General features: G+C 44.6%; 1 protein-coding gene across 1 annotated transcript; it reads right to left on the bottom strand.

Annotated features, from left to right (window-relative positions):
- Positions 1 to 347: 347 nt before the first annotated feature.
- KLHL6 (kelch like family member 6) lies at positions 348 to 22,082 on the bottom strand. Its single transcript, XM_053951849.1, has 7 exons — positions 21,801 to 22,082; positions 16,617 to 16,782; positions 10,623 to 11,072; positions 8,263 to 8,500; positions 4,779 to 4,981; positions 3,635 to 3,848; positions 348 to 1,325 (listed from the first exon to the last, which is right to left on the bottom strand). The coding sequence occupies exons 1-7, from the start codon at positions 22,058 to 22,060 to the stop codon at positions 1,024 to 1,026; spliced, it is 1,833 nt and encodes a 610-aa protein (XP_053807824.1). The 5' UTR covers positions 22,061 to 22,082; the 3' UTR covers positions 348 to 1,023.
- Positions 22,083 to 24,726: the final 2,644 nt, after the last annotated feature.

The following is a 24,726-nucleotide window of genomic DNA, read 5'->3' as shown; positions in this document are numbered from 1 at the left end:
ATGTTTGTTTTTCTTTCCCTACAACTGACCCAGATGCTGGGATTTGAGACTTGGGCCCTCCTGGCCTGTTGAACATTTGCCCCCTCTGATACAGCATGTGACAGTCTCATGAACAGGCTGGGAACAGTACCTGGAAGTGTTTTTCTCAGCAGCAGACCGTTTTGTCCGGTTGCGTTCCAGGAAACCAGAACGCGCGAGGAAAACGCTGGGAGCGCAGCGCCACCCAGCGGCGACGGAGGCAGGCACGGGGCAGCCGCGCTCCGCCGCTCCGCCCGCGCGCAGCAGTGCAGGAGGAACAGGCCTTCAGGCACAGCACTCACCCGACACACAACACAGGAAAGGGAAACTACGTTTTGGCCTGTTTTATTTAGAAAACAGCCGCAGTGAATGTTACGTGGAAAAAATTTAGCGTTCATTTACATTTGCAGCCTGTGCAGTCTCTTTCTTGGGAATGACAGCAAGGTTTGCAAACTGAGACGGATTTTTTTTTGGTCATGCAGAACTGAAAAACCAGCAAAGTATCTTCAAACAAGCAAACACACTGGTTCAAACTTAATCTAATGTGCCAAACATTGGGAGAAAAAAAAGCACAGCTTTGGAAGACACAACGTTATGACCTGCCAAAGTTATAAATATTTAATTCCAAAAGCCTCTTCTTTTTTTTTTTTCACTAGTAGGTATTGCAAATCCAGCTTAACACAATAAATAATTAACCAAACTCTGGGACCAGACTGAGCCAGTTCAAGCACATTCCAGAGTAGATATAGCTGGGAAGTAAATTTCCCACCTACATTTTTTTGACTGAGTCGATGTATTGTGTTGCCAGGAGTAAAGTACAGCTGGTCCGTGGAGGGAAGGAATTAAGATAATTTAAGGATATAATGTACAGAAGAAAACACAAGGACCGAGCACATGTACAGATAGCCCCCAGAGGACCTGTGGTGGTGTTCCCATCCATCGCTTGCCGAAGCTCAAACCCATCCTCACTGCAGTCTGTGCCACGGAGGCACGGGGTTCCTCTGGTCAGACAGAAACCGCCCCGGGCACAACCTTACGGATGGGCGTGTACGACTTCCTGAGGGTAACGCTGCCGTGGTGAGACACCCCCCGAGGCAGGACACACTCTTCTGTCAGCTTCTGAGTTTCAGGGTCCCAGCAGAGCACTGTTGCAATGACTTCGTTCTTTTCATCTCGGCCGCCGGTGATGAACAGCTTGTTGTTGCAAGGAGAAATCCCACAGCTGGCTCTCTCGTGGGTGAACTGAGTCACCAGGCACCATGTGTCCTCCTGGGGGCTGTAGGAATACAGAGCTTTCATTGCCCCACCTGGGAAGGAAATGGATATTGGTTTGCACTGGCCATTCCTGTAAAGGATTTTAATTCAACCATCCACTTCAGCAAGACTCTGTTCCTGACATTCGTAAAAATGGTTTCTTGCCCCAAAGCCAAGAAAAAACAAGGTCACAGGATACTTTATTGTTTTGAAAGCCTGATCTGCAGAAGGACACTTATTATTCATAAGGTTGTGGAATTTAGGGCCAGAACAAACTGCTGTGATCCTTCAGTGTGACCACAGTGCATCTAGCAACAGATCTTTCTCATACCTGCTGCTCCAGCTAAGGACAGAACTTCAGAAAAATGCTATTTTATTTAAAAGTACTTAGATCATGGAGGACCAGCTGTGGAAAACCATCACTGCTAGAAATGGGTACCGAATTTTTCCACTCATTCCTCTGTCCATCAATCCTCCTTCTTCCTGGAACTGGCTGCTTTCAAAAACCCTTCCTTGTTTAGAGTTTGTCAGACTCAATCAATAATCTTTCTATGGATTTGTTAAATAGAGAGTGACCTTCAGTTTCTCTGTGTTTCCCAAAACTGAAGTTATTAATGATTCTTAGTAAAGGTTCTTAGTGCACCTTTTCAATCTTGCAGTGTGCTTTTCTTTTGAGAAAATGGTCAATACCTCAATTCTCATGAAAGGCTATGAAAATACATGCCCTCCCGAGATTACCAACAGCTAAATGGTTTTTATTCTGAAATTTGCAGGCACTGAATGTGTCTTCTGTATTAGCTGTACAGAATCACAGAATTGTTAGCGTTGGAAGAGATCTCTGGAGATTATCCAGTCCAACTCCTCTGCCAAGGCAGGGTCACCTGGAGCGGGTTACACTGGAATGCATCCAGGTGGGTTTGGAATGTCTCCAGAGAGGGAGACTACACAACCTCACTGGACAGCTGTTCCAGTGCTCTGCAGCCCTCAAGATAAAGAAGTCCTTCCTCAGGCTGAGGTGGAACTTCTTATGTTGTAGTTATGGTCATTGTTCCTTGTCTTGTCCCTGGCCACCACTGAAAAGAGCCTGGCACTGTCCTTCTGGATAGGGAAACCTTGAAGCCATGGTCTTATTGATGAGGTGCAACAATGCCTGGGATCCTCCCTGCTGGCAAAGTAGGCATTTATCTGTGGTACTTATAATAGAGGCTGAGTTTGACAATATTAGTGTAGTACCTGAGGGGTGATCAAGTCATTCAGAGGTGACTTAATTGGAACAGGCTGAAAACAGACATTGTTAGTTGTAGTGATTCATCTGGCTGTTGATAATTCATCAGTCTGGGTAATTTGATTGCTTTGGATGCAAATGCTCTTTTAGCTTTTGAACTTCAGATTGGGCTGGTTTCTATCCAAGTGGAGTAGATTTGTTTCTCAGATAGATAAACTAGAGATTTACTAGTGGATGTTGCTGGCTGAAAGATGCTGAATGAATGTGACTGGAGTATCATGTCAGTTTTATCAGGAGTTATATCAGCTAGCCCATAAGTCATGTGCCTTCTCTCTCTGTCATCCTGTACAAACAGGGTGAGGTCAACTCCAGTGCTGAGGACAAGCATGAGGCATTTATGTACACAAAAGGGGTGGGTGTGTGTGTATATGTGCACACACATGCAGATTACAAATCTCCTTCCAGAGCACCATTAATTAATTATTTGGTGAATACTCCAGCTCTATGCCAGGTCTCAGCACCATATTGATTATATTGAAATTCCCTGCTCCAATGCTAAAAGAGGGAGGGGAAAAATTTCAGAGCTCCTGATTTGGAAACAAATGTTCTTCTTTTCTTTTGTTTTTTGTAGTACCATCTGGAGATGTGTGCAGGCTCCCTCCTCCCCCCATAGTTCAGCTCAAACTCTTGTTCTTCCATTTTTTTTCTTACAGTTCTGGTGATTTGACTGAATTAACCCCGAGTGCAATCTAGTGAAGAGCTCTGGGTCTTTGGGTCTCAGTGGCTCTGCTCCTCTGACCTGCTCCTCGTACTCTTATCCCAGCATAAATCCTGTATGCAGTGGGTTGTGTAATGCCCCTGGAGAGAAGAGGGGACACGATGTAGCCATGAGATCATGCCCCTGCCACTATGAACACATCTTTGGATGGCTTTAAGCTGTCTCTGGGCTAGCTCCAGCTTTCCAAGATAGCTACCATGCTAACAGGGATTCTGACTTGGCGACCTTTCCCTGGTGTTTGTGAGCATCCTGCATTCCCACTCCTCGCTAAGCTCACCAGGAAGAGCCATCTTCCACACAGAAGCACAGGGCCAAGCCCTGCTGGGTGCAGACAATGAGAGCCACAGGTGTGCACTTACCCACCACATAGATGTGGTCCCTGAAGCTGGCAGCGTTGATGCACTTGGCCTCCACGGGCATGGCAGCCCTAAGGCTCCACGCGTTGGTGGCTGGGTTGTAGCACTGCGTCTTGTCTGTGGCCAGCTTCCCGTTGGGCCCCCCTCCAATCACGTACAGCTTCTTCTTGTAGCTGGCTGCTGCAAAGGAGCTCACGTTGACCATCAGAGGAGCAGCCTGGGGACCAAAAAGAATCATTAGTAACCATGTGAAGCAGTCAGACTGATGGCTGTTGGGAGGGAGCCTGTGGAATTTTAAGCGAGACATCCCTTTTTAAGCAGGGTTCAGAAGATGATGTTTCTAAGGATAAGGGAGAAATATGTTTCAGCTTTTTCTTAAGACTGCAAAAACCCTTAACAAAAATATGCTCTGTTCAAATGCTGAAATTAAAATTACTTTATCAATAATTCAAAAGCTAGGAAATATCAGAAATGCCAAAAATCTTCTTTACATGCTTCCATACATTGCAAAAAAGCACAAGGAATTTGTTTATACTGATCTTGCTACTTGCAGCTGTGATTGTTAGAGTCATCCACATTGCTTTGTATAATCTAGAGACAATGGGTTGTATCTGCTATTATAATGCTTAATCTCATTACTGTCATGGATTAATTGGTTGCCTAATTCTCTCCTCTCATTGCTTGAAGTACAGCAAGTAGAACTGGGGGGGGAGAGTGGGTTTAATCCTGTTTACCTTCAAATTTGTACTTTCACTTTAATGCATAACCCATGCCATGTATAAGGCACAGCTTGATAGACACATTTTATATACATATAAAATGTGTAAGAGCAGTAGTTTTCAGCCTGTGCTCTGGCTCATGCATACTATATTCTTACTCCTTGATTTGTGGACTACTAGCTTTAAAAGCCAAATAAAAAATGGGAAGTTAGGCATTAGATGTCTCACAGGAAATGATTGGCTGGAAATCCAGGGATTTTTACCTTCTAAAGGATATGCATTTCTATAGAAAAAAAAATATTTAGGGTTTTTAAAGACCAGAAATACTTAAAAGAATTATACAAGATCATTTTGATGAATCCAAGCCCTAAGATTTTCTGGTTAAAATATTCCAAATTATTAAAAAGTTGCATGATGCAGTGTCTTACCTCTGACCAGCAGTTATGAAAGGGATCATATGCTTCCATGCTGTTGATTCTCTGCATGCCATCAAAGCCCCCAATGACATACACTTTGCCACCCAACACTGCCATTTTATGTCTCCAGCGCCCAATGTTGAGATACTCAATTTGTATCCATTTGTTGATGGAGGCGTTGTATTTCCAGACATCGTGCTTTGTTTCTTTGCCACCTGTAGTGTACATGACAGGTGTAAATATGATAGCACAGCTTGTATTTACTTTAAAACTCCAATATGTTTAAAATTAAGTGTGTTCTCTCAAAATGGAAAGTAAATCATTATTACTGATTGTTAACTGGTCCTGTTACAACAGAAGAAAATTTCTGCATTTAGTTTACTTAATAGTGAAGGAAACTGAACAATTTCTACAGCCAAATATTCAGTGAAGATAAATCACTGTTCCTCACTCTACCAGACCACAACCACTTTCATTTCAATACTGAGCGTGAGACCAACCACACAGCAGGGTGACATGCAGGAGATTTTTGTGAACACCAGGGCTTTGCAGAACTGCTGCAAAGGGACAAATAAACAAATGTGATTTAAGTAAGATAGTAGAGGATGCTGCAGCTGGCAGTGCCAAATCCCTTGAAGACAGGCCTGCACTGGGAAAACTGCCAGCCCTGTGGTTTTTATCGTAAACCAAAAGACCTGACTGAACTCCTACCAACAAGAGTCCTGCAGGACTTGGAAGTTTTACTGTTCAACCCTGGGACCATATGGCTGGGATCTCATTTTTGTGCCTCTCCTTCTGGTCTCTTTCTCTACAGACTTGGGTAAGCTACATATTTATAGCTTCAACACTAAAACTGGACCCTGAAAACTCATTCTATAGCTGACCTGCAATTGGATCTTTGCTTGTGCTAAAGCAGAGAGCAGTGTTTTAAACAAGAGCTGTTGTTTGCCAACAGTTTCTGGTGTAACTGTAATACAAACAGATCTAGTTAAGCCTGAAACCACATTTACAGACTGAGTAGCTTATTCCATCATCTGCAACCTGATTAAACATTTGCTTCACCGGTGAATATACTGAAAAGAGAATTCATATTCCATTAGGAAAATGTCTGCCTTCATTGGTATTCTGTACTGCAGACAGATCACTGCAAACTGATGCAGCCTATCTCTGGGCCAAACAGCAGATTGAATGGGAGATAATTAGCATGCTAGAAAGAGTCGTTTGTAATGCTTTTGTCCCAGTATTTTTCACATGTATCTGTTGAATTTTATTTGCAATCAAATAGCTGAAGTGGCCAAAGGACCTGAATGCAGCATTCATGGCTACAATGTGGCTGAGAGACTGCAGGTGTTCCCTTTACTCTCCCTTGAGCTTGTGCTTTCCTCCACAGGCTGAAACTCATGTAGTAGCTTCAGCTGGACCAGTGGGTGAATTTGCTGCACATCAGGGGACAGGGAGAGATTTTTGAGAGGACTGGAAGTTAATTTTGTTTCTGTTTTTCCTCTGGACAACAATTCTTTCTAATTTGAAGAGGAATTGTACCTAAATTAGTAAAAGCATTAGAATGGTAAATGATAATTCATGTCATTTTTAATTATGCTGCAAATGTAGTGTTTCAGGCCATACACTCAAAACATTGAAACTGTTTTGGGGAAATCATAATCTAACAGTAGTCATAATCTTGTGCAAAGGACTTCCCTATTTTTCAGATGCTAAAAGAGCAGGGAAGACTCCAGACTGTACCAAGATATGGAGGGAAATGAGCACATGGAAGGGGTAGTTAGGAAGTTAGGAAAAATGAAAGTCAAGTTAGAGAAGAAGCAAATTGGAGGAGCTAAAGAAAGAAAACAAAAGTAGAAAGACATGCAGGAGGAAGCAGCTGTTTAATCAGGATTGAGACACTAATAAATAGTTTAGCTGAGAAAAACATGCTAATGGCTTTGGTCCACTCAGCCTTTTATTTATGTGCAAAGGGCAAAAAGGTGAAAGGCAAAGAGGGAATGGAGAGAGGGACTCAGAGATATGAAAGTAAGCAGAGAAGGAAGAAAGAGAAGCTGTGAAAACAGAAGCAAAGGGAAAGCCAGCTTAGACTCACCACAGCAGGGAATGTGTTAGCCTGGCCTGGAGGTAGCCTGATAGAACATAAAATAAAAGTGGAGAAGAGACATTGGAAAAGATGTCAGGAATAAAAGAATGCAAAAAGCCTTGAAAAAGATGGAAGGGTAACAAATCGACGGCAAAGGGCAAAATGACCTCTCAACTCAAGGGTGTGAAGATGAGGGGAATATTCCCTAGTTGGAATGTTTGACTTAGGTTCCTCTCTACAGCTACCTTCTAACAGAGGGGCTAATGCCAGAAACTCTCTATGGTGGACTGAAAGGAAATACTTTTATTTATAGTTATAGGAAGAGTAATCTAATTGTTATCCCAGGATAAAGCTTTAATAAATGTTAAATTGGAATGAAGTATCAAAAATCTGTGGATTCCCAAAAGAAAGAATGCAAAGGAAGATATTTGAATAAAGGACCATTATTCACACTTAAGCAAAGCATTCACACTTTGGCCTCCTATCCTCCTTTCTATTCTTCTGTTTTAATGAAGTATGGAATTTTGTGGCCAGTTTTGCAGAAAGGATGTATTCTACTAATGAAGACCCTGTTCTGCATCATGGTATGTAATGACACAGTGATGAAAAACTTGCTGTCACTTTACTTCTGGAAGCAGAACAAGATCATCAAACTTATTTTTTTGATAGGCCATCAAAAGCAGCTGTCAAATTGGCTAATAAGCTTGATTTTAACATTTTGATTGTCAGGGTAAAATCTCTGTAGCTCTGGGATCAAACCACTGTGTGGAGCTCAACTGTATTTGTGTGGGAAGTTAAATACATCTCCTGGAGCTCTTGGGATGATGATCAGCACATGAGTTGTTCAGACCCACACTGGGTGTTTGGAGCATGGGATTTCCTCTGGCTTTGACAGTTTATACTGCCAAGTTAATAACTGTGGGTGGGCAGGTCTAGAGTCCTCTGGGATGGCAGCTTTCTGGGGGCAGCCAAACATCAGTGACAGTTCCCTGCAGGTTCTTGTCTGACTTTTGCAGAATGACTCAGGATTCTGGCAGGATTTTGCTAATGCATGTGGAACTTCAAATGAACTTGTCATGAGAAGATGCTGAAGCAATTTGTCATTTTATGTTTGGTAAACTGTTCCCAAGAACCCTCCTGGGACCTCAATCACTGTTCAGGGTGCTGCACACAAGTGCCCATGCATATAGATCAATATTGTCTAAAAATGAATCCTGTGCTCATTCAGAGCTAGGCAGTGTCCTTACATATCCAGTGCCCTCTGGAGCATGTCCAAAGCCAAAGCATTAAAATACCTGTAGCGCTTAATTTTTCTAAAGCTGCCTCAAGCATGATCTTGATAAAAGCTGGAAATAATCATGAGAATGCTTTGCTCCCCTCTTGCACTCCCAGCAATATCTTGTTCCTTACCCGATATGTAGACTTCATTTTTTAGAGTAATGCATGCAAACTCCACCCATTTTTTATTCTCATTCTCCGGCTCCTGCTCTGTGATTGGTAATTTTGCTACTTCCAGACGGCTTCGCCTCAAAGGATCCAGGCAAGTCACTTCTGCTACAAACTTCTCATCTTTTGTACAGCCCCCTATGATCATAAACACCTCAGACTGGAACTCGTGCATCCTGGGCTTGGTCCTTTCTGTAATAATCTAAATGCAAGTGAGACAGAGTGAGTACACAGGGCACTTACACCTACAACTACAGAAAGGCCAGGTGACCTTTTCTTTGATTACCTGTTGTTCAAATCACAGCAGGCTTACATCAACTGAACCAATTAGCCAACACTTTCTAAGTTGAAAGCCTGAAAAGCATCCTAGAAGCATTCAGTAGAGCTTACTGTATCCTTCTTTCTGCAGGATTTTTCCAACTCTGAACTTAGTTGCTTTTGCCTACCTACTAAGATCCTTTCAGATCCTTTTAGGAATTGCCAGGATGGCACCAAGAGCTACTGCAGGTGAGCAGTAGTGACAAGGCTGGGTAGCTGAAAAGGACAGGTTTTATTTGGGCTGACAGAGTGAGGGCAGGGTAGGAGGGCCCCAAGGCTTGTGTATGCCTTGGGGAGTTTGGAGAGAGCAAGACTGCAGTTAGTGCTAGCAGAAAATAAGTGCTCTCACTATTAGTCCTGAAGAGATATGTTAGTGTCCGAACAATAACAATTCTCAACTGTGGAGGAGTTATTTTTATTTGTTTCTTTGTGTATAAGCTCTTACTTCAAGCCAAAATTAGAAGACTTATTTAAAGCCAGCACCAGGCTCTGAAATGTGCTTAGCTCTAATTTACTGCTTGTTGGCTCAGTTTATTGACCAGGTCTTTGTTTCAGGGACATTGGAGAAGTTCACTTGCCAGGTAGATGTTCACCAGGAGCAAAGAATGTAAAGGGTGCTTGGAAACTTGTGTCCTCCTTGGAGGAAATGCTTGCAAACAAGACCCACAGGTTAAATGCTGTGTCAGGAGGCAACTTGCTTAAAGTTTTACTTCTCTTTCTGATTTTAACATGTTTCTATAAATTGGTATAATTTATCCATATTAAAAAAGATTATCTACACAGACACAAATCTTGCATTTTGACTATGTCCAGAAAAGGAATAGGCACATTTTTATAGAAAGTGAGTCTCAGAACTTGCCGGCTTCCAGGGCTCTGTTTTAACCTGTCTGCCACCATTGGCAGGCGTCAGCCCCGGGGGAGGGCAGCTGGTAGCACAGCCTCCTGCGGCTGTCCCTTTGAAGATGAGTGTAATGCGTGCTCAGCCCGGGGCAATGCTCCCTTTACCTGTCCGCATGCACCTGACACCACTACTCAGTGGGACAAGGCTGGCTCAGGGAGCTCCCACCAGACTGGCTGGCACTGTCCCAGGTCACTGAGCAGTGTCTTATGCAGCCACCGGCACAAGGAGCGCTTGGTCTGTCCCCCCTTGCCATGCCGGAGACACAGGTGACACATCCGCCATGAGTGATGGGCCCACAATACCCTCCTGCCCTCCTCTGACCCTGGCTGAGAAGGGACACGTTTCCTCACACACTCAAGAACTTTGCTCCTGTTGTGAAATCTGACCTCTTAGTTGCTCTCCCCTCTCCCCCATATTTTGTCCAAGGAGATGTGAATGATACCTAACTTTCGAAAGGGGACAGGCAATGGAAGAACTGGAGATCCACCACAGCCTGAACCAAGCAGGCAGGACAGGACTCGACTGGATGTCAGGATTAATCTGTCTCTTTGGGTGCAGGGACCTCTGCAAACAGCAGATGGGCAGTCCTCTCCTCTGCAAAGAAGACTGTCTTCTTCATAGGAGGAAGAATATTTCCTTTATGAAACATTTCCCCCCATAAGTAACAGGGGAAGGTGTTATATATTCACATTTGAAAGAGTCATTACAGATTGTGGCACAGTTTGGTGGGAAATTTTTTTCTTTTCTTGGGCTTGAAGTAATAGCTGAGAGGGTGAGGTGTCAGGGCTAACACCATTTGCATTATTACTAGGGAAGCTACCTGGGGTCTTCATTTAGCAAGGGTGTGTATGAAGGGTCAAGCTCAGATGTTCATAAACAGGAAGCTGTGCACTTTGTTTTAAAACAACCCACCAAAATCGTCTGAGCTGTCTAAGACAGTAGGATAAATTCTGAGGCCCATTTTGACTTTTCAGTAGCACCAGTTAGTGGAAATTCAGTGTGATTACCTTTTTCTGCCCCATGGCACTGCTCCTTTCAAATCAATTTTTGAGGTGAAGCATGAGATGTTTACAAAGAGTGGCTAATACCTTCCTCTTTTACTCACCTCATTGCCTGACAGATGGTACATTCTTGCTTCTTGGAGCAAAGGAAAGACATCTGGACACTGTCTAATGAGTTGATCAGCTTCAACAGTCTCTACAAAATACCAAGGGTCCAAGAGGGGCAGCCGGACGTTCTCCAGCACGTACGGCAGGAGAGAAAACCTTTCTGACTCCTTGTAACGGACCCAGTTCATCACGGTTTCGAACACCTGCGCCTCTTCCGTGACGCAGAGCTCATCACTCTTCAGCGTGCTGCACAGGATATCCGCCGGCAGCTCCAGGAACTCCTCATAGTTCAGGACTTGGGTGAAGTTCTGGATAATGTAGTTCTGTACCTGTTGTTTGAGGCTGTGCAGGGAGTGGGCATCAGCCAGCCTCAGGATGCCAACGCAGTTTTCCGGCTGGAGTGCTTCGGTGAGAAAACTGGCACAAGCATCTACCATGCGCAGGAACTGTGGGCAGAAAAAGCTTGTATAAGCACAGAAGGGTTAATGAAAACTGTCACAGGAGAGCTATGGAGCAACCAGCTATGTCCTTTGCTGAAGAGCAAAGGGGGACAAGAATTAGATCATCTGAGCACAGGTATCTCCCAAGAGCCGGAGTTTGAAATGAGAATTTCTTCCTCCCACTGTTTTTATTCCCTCTGCATCCAATTGCTCCTTTCCCCTCTGCCAGGATGCAGAAGACCTGTGACAGTCATTAATTTTATTTGTTTCACTAAAGGGTTTCCTGCTATTCCCTTTTCCTCCATGAGATCTCAAAGCACTGGCAATTACAGAGTTACAAAGCACAGATAAGGATCCCAGGCATCCAATTTGCTTCCCCTGCTTCATCTTGCATGTCTGCTCAGACCAACTAGAACAGAGTCTGGTTTTGCAGTGAAAGTGGCTCCACTGTCTGCATTTATGCTTCTACCATCCAAACTCCAAATGCAACTGAGGCCTTGTGAGAGTGGTGGGAAAGAGCGCTGAGGTCTGGGAGGTTTGGAGCAGTGTGCTGCCCCAGAAGGAATGGGCAGCAGTCCTAGACTGGGCTGAGTGACAGGAAGAGATTGGCCATCAGCAATTCTTTTGAGATTCCTGACAGACAGGGCTTCCTGTCAAGAATCTGTTGTGGGGGAGGCCTTCAGAGGGTCTAATGACCTTTGTCATCACCATTGGCTGAAAAAAAATATTGGTATGCATTTTATGCACAGAGTCTCCTTAATCAGAGAACTGGCTGTGTTTGCATTCAATAAGGCATCACAACTACTCTCATAAATTTCCTTGGCAAAATAACCCCACCTGAGGGTCCCAAATGCACATATTCTGGGCCACAGGTGTCTGTGGGGTAGTTCTAAAAACTATGATCTGAGCTGGATTGCTGATGATTATTCAGGAATTGAGAACCAGTTTTGGGTAGAACTGATCAGTTACAGTGCTTCATCCTAATGGATTTTCCATCACCTTTGTGATTTCAAGTACAAATACTACCACTGAACAGTGCAATAAAGATGGGTCAGAGCTAATGTGCATTTCCATCTGTGCTTTTTGGGTTGTTTTTCCATCCAGTGTCAGCAAGCAAACCATTTTAACTTATGTTTTCTCACTGGGGAAAGTTGTGCAATAGTAATTGAGGGGCAAAGAGAAAGCGAAACATTTTTAAACACTGTAGTATGTAGATTTGTTTCAGTAATTAGGGTAGAATCTTCCCGACCTGTCAGTGTCGTGTTGACATATTTAGGCTGTTTATCAGAGCTGAGTGATTGCAGACGCTGTGTACAGACTGCCTGGTTCCTGTTTTACATTTAGATGTGGTCAAAAATTTAGAGAAATGCAACTGACAAACGAGGCTATGTAAGGTCTCAGAATGTGTTGCTGCCACTGACATTAATTGTGATAAAAATTTATCAGTGGCCCACAGTGGCTCTGCGGCACCTGCCACATTCACCTTGCCTGCTCTCAGGGCTTGCACAAGGCAAGCACTTTGAACTCACCAAGGCATTTCTTTGAGGATCTGAAAGGACTTTGCCACCAGGTAGGCTTCAGACCTGAGGCAGGTTAAGCATCAGCCTTATTAAGGTTATTAAGCATAAGCATTCAAAGTTGTCAGTAATGAGACACAAAAAAAAAAAAACAACAAAAAAAAACAAAAAAAAAAAAAAACACCAAAAAAAACCCAACAAAAAAAACAAAACAAGCCTAGGATTTGCAAAGGTCATTCATTGAGTTATCTGTGAGTCTGGGAACAGACCCCAAAACAAGCCACCAGCCTGCAGCAAACCTCTGTAGAGTTGTCTAATTATTTACACACGGCTTGTTAAGAGCAATACTGGGTACTGACGAGGTGACAGAGAGGTGCACATTGCTCTCACGGCCAGCAGGCCCCACTCCTCATTGTGGGGCTGTTTGTGGCCAGGCCAGGCGAGGTGTGGGTGTGAGAAACAGCCCCGCTGAGAGCTTCACCAGAGAGGCTGGGCTGCTTGGGAGTGAATCAAGGCAGGACTTTCCCTGGTTCTGCTCCTCATCTCTGCGCTGCACTGTCTCTCCACCACTGCCTGCATTTAGACACTAAATTCCCCCAAAACTCCCCCAAAAGTTGCTGGGCATATGTCAGTCAGTCCCAGGAGAGCAGGTGGCTGACCGAAGAGAGCATCAGAAGGAAGATACCCCTAAGCCTCTGCTTCATCTGCTCTGATTATTCTGGCAGAGCTCTGAATTTTCTGTTTGTCCATTGTGATTAACCCTCCTAATGCCAATCCAGGCACTTTAAAAGCCCTGTTCCCTGAGAACAGTTTCTTCAATAAGTTAGTCCTTCTCCTAATACCCATTTGAATCCAGATTCTCACTTGCTAGAGACATCCCATATGCTTACTTGGCCTCCAGTTGGCTTTCACTCTGAATAGTAAAATTTGTTCTCCCCATATGAGCCCTCGCTTGTCCCAGCTTTGATTCAGTGGTTGAGTGTAAGCAGTGCCAGCAGCCCTGCCTCTGGCCAGAGCCCCCAGAAAGGGAAGGGAATGGGGACTGAAAGGTCTCTCATTCATAATGCCTCTTGGCATGCAGCACACTTCGGGGCCGGATCCTGCACCCTGCAGCTGCTGTCCCTGCAGCCACAGCACAGCGGTGACACCTGTGCCCCGAGGGAGCCCCGGCCGGAGCCAGCTGCAGGGCACAGCCCCCTTGCAGGGCTGCTCTCCGGGGAGTGCAGGCTTTCTCAGCCTGCCAGCCCTTCTCCCATCCACAGCTGCCCTGAAGTCCTTTGGTAGCAAATGGTGCCCTCCTGTCCGGCGTGGCCTGCAGCTGCCAGCCTGGCTCTGCCCTGCTCAGTGGCCTCAGGATGGCTGTCAGGTATTGGTGCCGTGTTTCCCTTGGAGTGTCTGCTCATGTAAAGTGGATAAATCCAGGGATGAGGGGTGCTTTGGCAGCCCTGCTCTGCCTAGAGGGGGCAGCTCGGGGCATCCTCCACTGTTCCCACTGCACGTGGCATTTCCATGGCACTAGGCATCACAGCCTTTGGCATTTCCACGGCAGTGGGCATCACAGCCTTTGGTGACAACATCTTTTCCATCTGCTCAGAAGCCTGCTTTCCTCTCACCATTTCTTTGCTTCCACCACCACAGCTGACGTGGTCCCTCACCCAAACCCTGCCGAGGGAATGGGTAGTTCAGAGGTTCCTGGGAGGGCAGGAGCAGTGCAGACAGGTCTGGAGGTTGTTGCTGAGTTCTGGTGAGGGAAGCAGGGCTCCCTGCCATGGCCCTGGGAAGCAGCTGGGATCTTGACCCTTCCCAGGGTGAAAGGATGAGCAGCTCTGTAGGCAGTGTGGGTGGCAGAGGCTCTTGGGCAGGATCCAGGGTGGGCACCAACCTTGCAAGTGCAGCGTCTGGGCAGCCATCAGCCCAGACAGAGGAGGTGACTATTGAACTCATGTTGCAACTGTGCTTTAGGTGGAAAAAATTTGTCTGGCTCACTTGAGGGTAAGGCTTAGCTGTTCAGCTGTTCCAAACCCTTCACCTGCTTCCCCCACTGTGGCCGGGATGCTGCTTTCTCCAAAAAGCCCTCCACCTCTTCCTACTGTCAGTTTTGACTGCATTTGGTCAAAACTTACTAGAAGGGAGTAAAGAAAGGCATAATTATGTATAACTTTTTTCAAAAACAGTTTCTAGAGAAAAGTAGATAATTTATATTGGAATATCTATACTACAATATCTAGAACTGAGCAAGGTATTTCTTCTTTGTTTCTTTGCCAAGTCCACAACGTTAAAAAGAGGCACTGCTACAAGCTCTTGCTAGTCAGATAAAAAGATTCTATTTGGAATTTGGATTTCTCACATTGCTAATTTGAAAGAATTTATCGAACAAAAATGTTACAGTAAATTGCAGAAATGATCTTTTCAGCTGTTGATATACCTAAATGAAACATTTGACTCTTTCAACTCTGTTCTTCTGCATAAGTAGCACAAACAATCTGGCAGAACTCTAGTTGTGTCAGCTTGATGTAGTAGATTATTAAAGATTTAGTAGTTACTAAATCTTTTTTGCACAAAACACATTTTCAGCCCAAACCCTCACATTTATAATGTGAGGCCTTATAAATTTATAATGAGGCCGTATAAAACTTGATCGTATCCAAGACAACCACTGTTTTTAGCTGAACATTCCTGGTGTTCTAGGTTTATCTGTTTTTTTTCTAGTTTACTTTTCTTACTTATGGTACTCTCACAATTTTATCATTATTCTAACAGAGTTTGATGGTTTTCTTACAGCACCAGGCTTGGGAATCAAATTTAATCTTAATTTTAATGAAAAGTAAGGAGGATACATGAAAAAACCATAAGCTTATACTTTTGATATTTCCAGAAGGAAAAAAAAAAAAAAGGAAAAAAGAAAAAAGCTGAGGAATGATCCTAAAGAAAAAGGCTCAAAAGAAAACAAAAACAAGACAGAAAAGTGTCCTGAAAATGAACCAAATGTAGCTATTTAATGCTACCAGTTGGTAGTGTTGGTGCATGGAAAATGCACTGCAGGCCCAGGTGACATTAAAGCTACCTTTGTGAAATTTTTCCTAATATCTAATCTAAACCTCCCTTGGTACAAATTAAGATAATTTCCTCTTGTCCTATCACTTTTTACCTGGGAGAAGAGCCTGATCCCCACCTGGCTACAGCCTCCTGTCAGGGAGTTGAAGAGAGCAATACGGTACCCCCTGAGCCTCCTTGTCTCCAAACTGAGCACCCCCAGCTCCCTCGGCTGCTCCTCACAGGACTGGTGTGCTAGAAAGCAGAGTTCCAGAACTGCAGAGCAAAATTTCCATGTAAGATTCAAGAATCTTAATTCCCTCATAAGCCACAATGATCACGGAGTTGGGTGTTTCTTACCTTCCCTAATGAGAGGAATGGACACACGCACACATTGGCACTTGGCAGGTTATGTTGGTTTCAATTTGTTAGCAATTTGCAGCATGGAACCAGACACTGCAATTTGGTAGACCTCAGAGGTGATTTACAGGACACGTGAATACCTTGTGGACCAAAGGCTGAGTAACGCTGCCCAACTCCAGCCTCCCACAAGTCCCAGGTCATGACTAAAACCCTTTACATCACGAGTTTTACAAAGGAGGATGCTAACTTTGGCTGGCAAGCCTCCATCTCAGGGCAGGGGAGACAGAGAAGCAAAGTAACTTCCTGCTCTGGCCAGCCATGCCAGCTGCTGCCCACTAACCCTTCTGTCTGGCCTTCACAGGCTGACCTGAATTTTGGGGAGCACTGCCAGGCAGGCAGCACATGGGAGCAGCTCTTGGAGGCACAGCCAGGCTTTTTTCCTGTTTGCATGGCACTCAACACAGCAAAATTCCAGTACATGGCTACCACTGCCATTTTTTACCTTAATGTAAGTAAATATGAAGCAAAATGCTTCCAGAACCCATGAAATCAGAGACATTTTTAGTGTGCTAACCAGGGTAAGGCACGGTGTTGCCAGAGCAGTGAGATTGGGTCAGTGCATCTGAGTTATCTGTACCTGAAAAAGGCTGGCGGCTTCCAAGACTTTTTGTACATTTTGCTTTGTGATGAGCATCTTGCTGGTGTAAGTGTAGTCCAAGAGTATATTCATGGTTTCTGCATCAACTCCTTTTAGTATGATCTTCTCCTCATATTTCTCTCTTAAATCATTGCAGAACATGGCCCTGGAAAGAAAGACGTTTATCTTTTACTCTATTCCAGTCAGGATGAGGCATTCTGAAAACATTGGGCTATTTAGATTTCAACACAGAATACTCTGATTACTTCATATTTTATGCAATTACTCCTGTTGAAAAGAAACAAGAAAATATCTTTTTGTTGCTCTTCTTCCTCTATACTCATGAGTTTGATAAGGCATACACACATGATGGATTCCTCCAAGCTGTCTTCTACAGCAGACCTAGGGCTCCATGGCAGCAAAAGGCAGCTGGGACCTTGCCTGGGTGGGAGTGGTCCCCAGTCTGGGCTGGTGCTGTGGAGCAGCGCTGGTGTCTCTCACCTGCTGGCCTCTTGCTCCATCTGTTTCTAGTGCAGGTGCAGCTCGTTAAGGCCTGGCATTCTCCAAACTTCGTTAGCCCGTGTGCTTTGTACCCCTTGGCAGGTCAATACCCCCCTGCTTCCGAGCTGCAGGACACTGCTGGGACTGAGCCCTGAGGCCAGAGCAAATCCACATGTCTGAGAGCCTCACTTCTCAGCTTCCCAATGTGTCTTTGACCACATTAATACCAGTGGTGGGTAAGGGAGAATGGCTTTTGGCTTTCTTCTTATTTAGAGTCCAACTTTTTTTCTGCTAAATTTTGGGATTGTAGAGTTGGTACCTCTTGGCTAGAGAAGCAATTGAATTTGCATGAATTGGAACTATTGTTAGGCAGAAAGTGCAGTGATTTCGTACATGTAGATAGCAACTCTTCTTTGGTGAATAATACTGCATCTGAAAGGTGACCACCAGACATACCTTTGGCACAAGGCAGATATTTCATGTGGGGTATAAATCAGAAGTTTTCTAAGGACTATTTTAATCCATTTTGCATTGTGACAGCTGGAAGACAAACACTCACATCTTCCTCTGCATTTTCAATTCATAGATTTAAGTATTTCTTCCAATGCTTTTGGCTTTTACTTGGGATTTTGATCAGCCCCTTCTTGTTCACTGCATTCAGAGAACAAGATGTCACATTATTTGGAATCTGTCTCAACAGATCAGAATTACATGAGTCCACTTGTAACTGCATTGGTGAAAAACACGTGCAGATCTAAAGTGTAATTAGAAGCACTCTTTACCCTGCATTCCAAGCCCTTCTTTATTAGTCATACACAATGTTGACAGGACAATGCAAGCTGGGAAATGGCTAGAGGTCCCAAGACTTAGGCCATGCTTTTCTTGTAAAAGAAGTGCCTGAATTAAGCTGCCTGACTGACACATCTTACTGGAGCCAAGATGTAAACAGATTTTATTGCAAAGCAGTTAGGCACAATGAATGACAAATGGATAGAAGATACCAGCTGCTACTTGCTCTAAGAACTTCCTATTCCTTACCTCAGCAGAAATTTTATAGCAAGGTCTTAGTTACCTCAGTGTGCAAAACTGCCTCTGGATAGGGAGGCCTAACTTTTAAGCAGGAAATTTGGGCAGAGAAGTCACTTGTCAGAAAAGTTGTTCAGCCAAAATTCTCATTTTTCTTTTCACTCAGCTCATTAGAGGTTTTTGTTTCACTGCCCTGCCTCATGGTCCAGCTTCTGCTGCTACTGAAATCAGAATATTTCAAAGGCATTTAGACAAATGCTCCTTAACTTCGGTGACCACAAGACTGGGATTCATTTAACTTCCCTCCCTCTGGCACTGTCAAGTGATGTAAGAGGGGATGTGTGGGCCACATCCCCACAAAGAGGTGGCCATCTGAAAACAGCAGCCCTCAGTTCCCACTTCTCTCTGGGAATGGGCTTCAGCCCAGAGAGGGAGGTTGGCACAAGAGAGCTGTTTCAGTCGTGCGGGATTGACGGGTGACGGATGTTTCATGTGAATGAGAAACAGGCCCGTGGAGGGTGCAGGTGGTGTCTGCTCTTCTTCCTTTCATCTCTTAAGCTGGTGACTCTAGGCTTGTATTGACCTATCCCTGCTGGGGAGGTGAGAGTCTCACTTCTGTCCCACAGACCGGAGAGTTTGCTGGGGTCAGTCAGAGATACCCAGTGTGACACTTGTGCAAGGCTGCCCAGAAACCAGGCTCAGCATTCTGCTGGTGGCTTTGCACAGGGTCTGGTCAAAGTGCTTTGGCCTATCTGTCTCCTAATCTTTGTAATTGATTTAGAGCTGCCATCCACTCCCAATTTCATAGTGTGTGGATTTATGTAACGTGGCTGTGAGCTGCAGAAATCACACTTCTAGAGCATGGCACTCTCCCACCAGTTCCCTGCTCTAGATCATGGCAGGGGTGAACTGGGCAGTGCTGCACAGGAGAGCTGACTCCTGTGGCCTCGCTTCTGCTCGAATGGAGTGGTTCTTGTTCCCACCCTGTGTGCTGGCAGGGGGGGCACCTGACACCATTCAGATCAGGCTGAGCTTCTCTCCTAGGGATTAAAATGATGTCTCTGAGTCTTTCTGAACTTATCCTCAAGAGGCTCTAGATCCTTCAGATGTGGCTACTAATTCCATTATATGTTTCCCTGGGTCTTGTCCCTGTGTAATTCTAAACTGCACCTTTAAACCAACATGTACTCTAAGAAATGCACATCTGAATTGAGGGTCCAGTGCCAAATTTAGATACCCAAAAATGGGTAATTTTAGAAAAAATTCTAAGTTTTTTCGGATTTAAAATCAGAGAAATCCCAGCAAAATAAATGATGGGTTGCAGTTTCGTGAAGCACTTTTTAAGCACTCTCCCACTGGAATGCTTATGCTTGGAATTATGAACCTGACTTCAAACAACCATGCTGGAGCTCAAGGATGCTCTGGGAATTGGCTTCAACCTCTCGCATCCCCATTCTCCCACTACTCTTGGGCAGTGCTTGATTAAAGAACTACTGTTCCACCTTAGTCAGCTGGTATTTCTCTTCTCTGCTTTGTTGCCATCATGGAGGTAAATGGAGAGTAACTGGTTTTATGTCTACGGGTGCAGGATGCCACAAGAATTAGTCCATCTACTCTCCAGTAGTGCTGAAAAAGGCCAGAAGAAACCTTCTAACAAAGTTAGTTAGTTAAACAAAGGTAGTTAAACAAAGCTAACCTAGAAATGGTTAGCTTTGTTTAAGTGTGTTCCAGTCAGCTGCTGTGGATTGCCCACACTGTGGCACCCAGCGTTCAGGAAGGGGTTGTGTAACAGGCAGGGCAATGAAGCCCATGAATCACTGGGTCTCTTTGTTTTGCTCCTGTGCATGGCTGTTAGAAGTCCTGTAATAGCATGGAAAGTACTCAAAAGAACAGTGGGATTTAAGAATTCCTTCTTTCTCTGGGGCCATGCAGCTTCTAGAGAATTATGGCAAGATGAATGAAGGCTCCTTGTGAGCAGCAGAACCAGCGAAGATCAGTTCCCTGCAGACTTGCATCCTTCTTTCCCTCCTCACAGTAACCTCAGCTTCCCCTTCCTGAGCCCTCCATTCTCCCTCCTTATTCCTCTCACACACTTCAGGGTCCCTCCCAGGAGCTCAGCTCTGTGCTGGCTGTGCCCAGCAGGGCAGGGCAGTGTGGTTGTTCTGGGCACTGTGTGCCAGGACACCCTGCTCGTTACCCTGCAGAGCACCAAGGGTGCCAGCCCAGCATCTCTCCTCTCCTAGCTGCAAATTTCCATCAAACTCACAGGAACTTCAGGTTTGAGATCTCCATCCTGTGCCAAATGTGACTGAAACTAACCCAAAGAGTCATGACAAGAGGCACTGGCAGACAGTGAGATGTAATAAATCTCATCTCTGTGGGAAGCCAAGCCAAACAGAAGCACCCAGAGGGGCAGACCCTGCACACGTGTGCAGTTGCCTTGAGATGAGATGACCTCCAGCCAGGTATCCCCCCTCCTTCCAAGGGACAGGCTGTAGCTCAGGAAAAGCTCAGTGGAAAACTGGCCAACAGCTGTTCTCATAAAACTATCTTGCCTAGTTTTAACTGGGATATCCTTCCGATTGCAGCATCTTTATTTATAGTGAAATTGGGGTTTTTTGTCAAAGTATCATTCTGATAATTTTGATTTTAATTTGTGCATCTGCTGTTCATTACACACACAATGCTGGTAAGAAATATTTGGGCATCTCTGCTTTTAGCTGTATATTTTCTCATATGCAATAAATGTAGTCTCTGTAGAAATAATACCTGTCTCCAAATATTCACAGACACAGTCTCTATTCTAGATTAGAAAAGCAGAACTGTCCTTACAGGCTCTACCAGCAAAGCTTACCAGACTCCATTAAAATTAGCTTTCTGCTCATGTCACAAATGGTCACAGGTTGTTTTTTCTCGTGTTTCCTCTGTAGCTGTTCAGTCATCTGACCACTTTAGCAGTAAAAGAAAAAAAGAAAAAAAAAAAAACCCAGCCATGCAAATGTGATGGTCTAAATGATATTGTCTAAATGATAATGGAAAATCTGTGCTAAAACTGATACTAAGTTCCTCTGTGTGTCTAAAATTTGTTCTTGTTGGCCAGTAGTCTCAGATAGAATATCTATTACACTGAAAGAATGAAAAATTCAAGCAGACCAGAAAAAAATGGTGAAGTGGCAAAATTGCTTTCAAGGAGATATTTCTCATTGCAGCTGATTTCGAGATGGAAAATTCATTCTCTTTCCTCCTCAACAATTTAATGCAATGTATATTTTTACCCCAGAATGGTAATAGGAAAACTTAGCAAGTTCTAGAAACCCACTCCTATTTCAATAAAAATACCGTGCTATCTGAATGGGTATTCCTCTTTGCCCAGGTCCCAAAGGGACAAGACAAGTGGCTAAAGATACTTGGTCAAAACACCCTTTTCTCATGCACTTGTTTTCCAATATTCTGTTTTCCTTTGCATGCCTCCAGCAGACTTTTTGAGTGCTGGCATCAGAACTCCAGCAAATCCATGACTTAGCACCTGCCTTATTTAAGTCTCCAGCTTTAAAAAAGCTGAAAGACTTTAACACCCAGTTTGCACTCCTTGGAGACGTACAGTTCAAGTCTATGAAGCAAAATAAGTGTAATGGTTTTGTTTGTTACAAACCTTACCTGAAATAATTGCTTGCTGCAGCAAGGACCACTCGGTGACAGGAGAATTCCCTGCTGTCCACGCACAGGATGACATCAGTAAGGGAATTTTCAAGCCGAAGGTTCTCAAGGCCATTCTGGAGCACCAGAGAGAGACCTGTATCGTCAAACTTGACCTTTTCACCACTCGAGACTTCCACCAGGTCCCCCATTTTCGTCGAACACTCATTGTTCAAAGAGATCTCGGGCTCCTCAGAGCTCTTCTCCAGCGTGTCCCCCATTTTCTGGCCAGCCCTGTCTCATTCTGTGGGTGCTTGGATCTAAAAAGAGCTCCGCAGCTTTGGGCAAATCACACTGCAGAAGTTGGGCGGATTTCCTGTCCAGAGGTCTCTGCTTATCTGTAGATGTCACACACACATAACAGGAAGCCTTGCACTTTCTCATCCTGTTAACACAAACAAAGGGTGGGTTTTTTCAGTGATTTTCAGGCAGTATCAGCATGTTTAGAAAGGCCTTAAGATGCCTCTGGATGTGAGAAGATTACAAGTGACAGGGACAGCCTGCTTCCCACCCTCAAGCCAGTCCCTCACTGTTATCTGCTGGTTCTATTGATAGGTGCACCACATGACTATCAAGCACTCCTGATGGACTGGGCTGCTAAGGGGAAAATAGTAATATTCTGTATTTCTTTTTCCAGGTATGCAATTATTAATAACTGAGCTGGTTTGGGGTTTGGTTTTGGTTTTTAGTAATATGCTTGCATATTCAGAAAGTCATCCAAGTGGATGTTTCTGTCCCTCATGACTTGTTAGCTGGCAACCATTGCATGGCTTTTCTTTAAGGCTAAATGGGCACAACTCTCTCAAGGACATGGACCAGCATCAAAGATCTCACAGCTGACGGCCTTCAGGCTCCACTGCTGGGCACAGGGATGTGGTCCATGCAGCCAGTGCCCTGCCATCAGCTCTGACTAGCAGTGAAAGCTCAGGGAGAGAGCCTGGGGAGCAGTGTACCCATGCTCATCCCCCCCATCCTCACTGATGGGCATAGCTTGAGGCAAGCTGCATCTGACTTGTCCCCAAGACAGACACGGACAGTGGTGGGACTAAGGCTGCACATCTGGCAGTGGGGACACTGCAGGGCAGCTCTGGGCTGAGCCTGCAGCAGGAGCACACAGAGCACAGTGCTGAAGGTTTCACTGTCACCTAAGGATGTACCAGATCTACTTGGACATCACTTAGATGAGAACCTGATCCAAGCCGAATTAATAAGCATCACAGCCTAATGAGAGTAACAGAGCAAATCCCTGGCTTGCTTAGGAAACTGTCACACTGGGAAGTAGAAAAGCACACCTTTATCTCCCCCTGAGAGGAATGTAGGACCAATCCTCACCTTGGTAGCTTGAATGCTAACCAATCTTGCCTTTATCATAATTACCTCTAGGAATCCTTCTTTGGCTAATCCACAGGTTCTTATTGTGTGTTTGGTTTCCTCTTTTGTCTCCAGCTTGTAAAGCTGAGCTCACAGTATTATGGGAAGCTTGGCTTCCCCCTCTTCCAGAAGGAGGTGAAAGCAGGGTCTGAGAGAGTCAGATTGGAAGATGAAGAGGAAGGAAAGCAAAAAATATCCTGCCTGCTTTCCTCTACCTCCTTGTAATGGGGTTTTCTTCATTTTGTGTAATCTGTGAAGCCCTTTGGCTTTTTCCTTTCCCAGCTGATTTAAATGTGTTCCTGCTGCCTTTTGTGCTAAGTTTTGCTAATGAATGCTTCCTTTTCTAATGCCAGTCCCTTCTTTCCCAAATATTCCTGTAAGAATACAATGAGAACTCCTCAAAAGTACTAGGTGTGCTTTAAAAATCACAATACTTTAACCCTATCTTGGGCTGGGTTCTCCTTGTTTATCATAATGACTTCTGACCTTTGGGAATTCATCTTATCAGGCTTTTCTCTGATGGTGAAAAGCTTCACATTGTGCTTATCTGTTTAAGCGAAAGGTGAGATTCCACAGCGATCACTTGATTCCAGTTGCTGAAGCTTTAAGCAAAGCATTAATAATTGTGAAATTGAAGTAAGTCAGTGTTGGCTGTGACTACTGGGAACGGAAACCCTGCAGTAACTAGGTCGATTGGCTGTGGTATTGTCAGTAACTGCACTGCAGGAAGGACCTTGGCAGCTCAATGAACTATTGACTATTAGCAGTAATCATTATCCACAGTCTTTCTCCTTCTGTGCCATTGCTAACCCATATGGTGTATTTTTAACCCCTAAATTATTTTTTTTTCTTGACAAGCACCTCCCCTCCTTTCTTCTGTTGCCATGGTGTTGTGGTTTAACCACAGCCAGCAGCCCAGCCCCAGGCAGCTGCTTGCTCACTCCCCCACCACTGAGCGCAGGGAGAGAACTGGGAGGACAAAAGATGGAAAACCCATGGGTTGAGATAAAGACAGTTTAATAGGCAAAGCAAAAGCCACACATATAACCAAAGCAAAGCAAGGACTCTATTCACTTCTTCCCATGGCCAGGTGGGTGTTCAGCACCTCCAGGAGAGCAGGGCCCATCACACATGATGGTTACTTGGGAAGGCAAACCCCATCACTCCAAACATCCCTCCTTCCTCCTTCCCCTCACATTACATACTGAGCATGATTTCACACAGCCTGGAATATCCCTTTGGATATTCCCCATGTAGTTGGGGTCCCCTGTCCTGGCTTTGTCTCTTCTCAACTTCCCATGCGCTCACAGCCTTCCCACTGGTGGGGCAGTACAAAAAGCAGAAAAGGCCTTGACTCTGTGTAAGCTCTGCTCAGCAATAACAAAAACATCTCTATATTATCAACCCTGACCACAACAAATCCAAAGCCCCATACTAGCCACTGTGAAGAAAATCAACTCTACCCCAGGCAAAACAAACACATTCCACCCGTACTCCATATCATTCACATCATGCT

This window comes from Vidua chalybeata, chromosome 10 (assembly GCF_026979565.1).
Source record: "Vidua chalybeata isolate OUT-0048 chromosome 10, bVidCha1 merged haplotype, whole genome shotgun sequence".
Classification (NCBI taxonomy): Eukaryota; Metazoa; Chordata; class Aves; order Passeriformes; family Viduidae; genus Vidua; species Vidua chalybeata.
The sequence above is the reverse complement of the archived record's forward strand: the minus strand, read 5'-3'. Positions and strand labels throughout refer to the sequence as shown.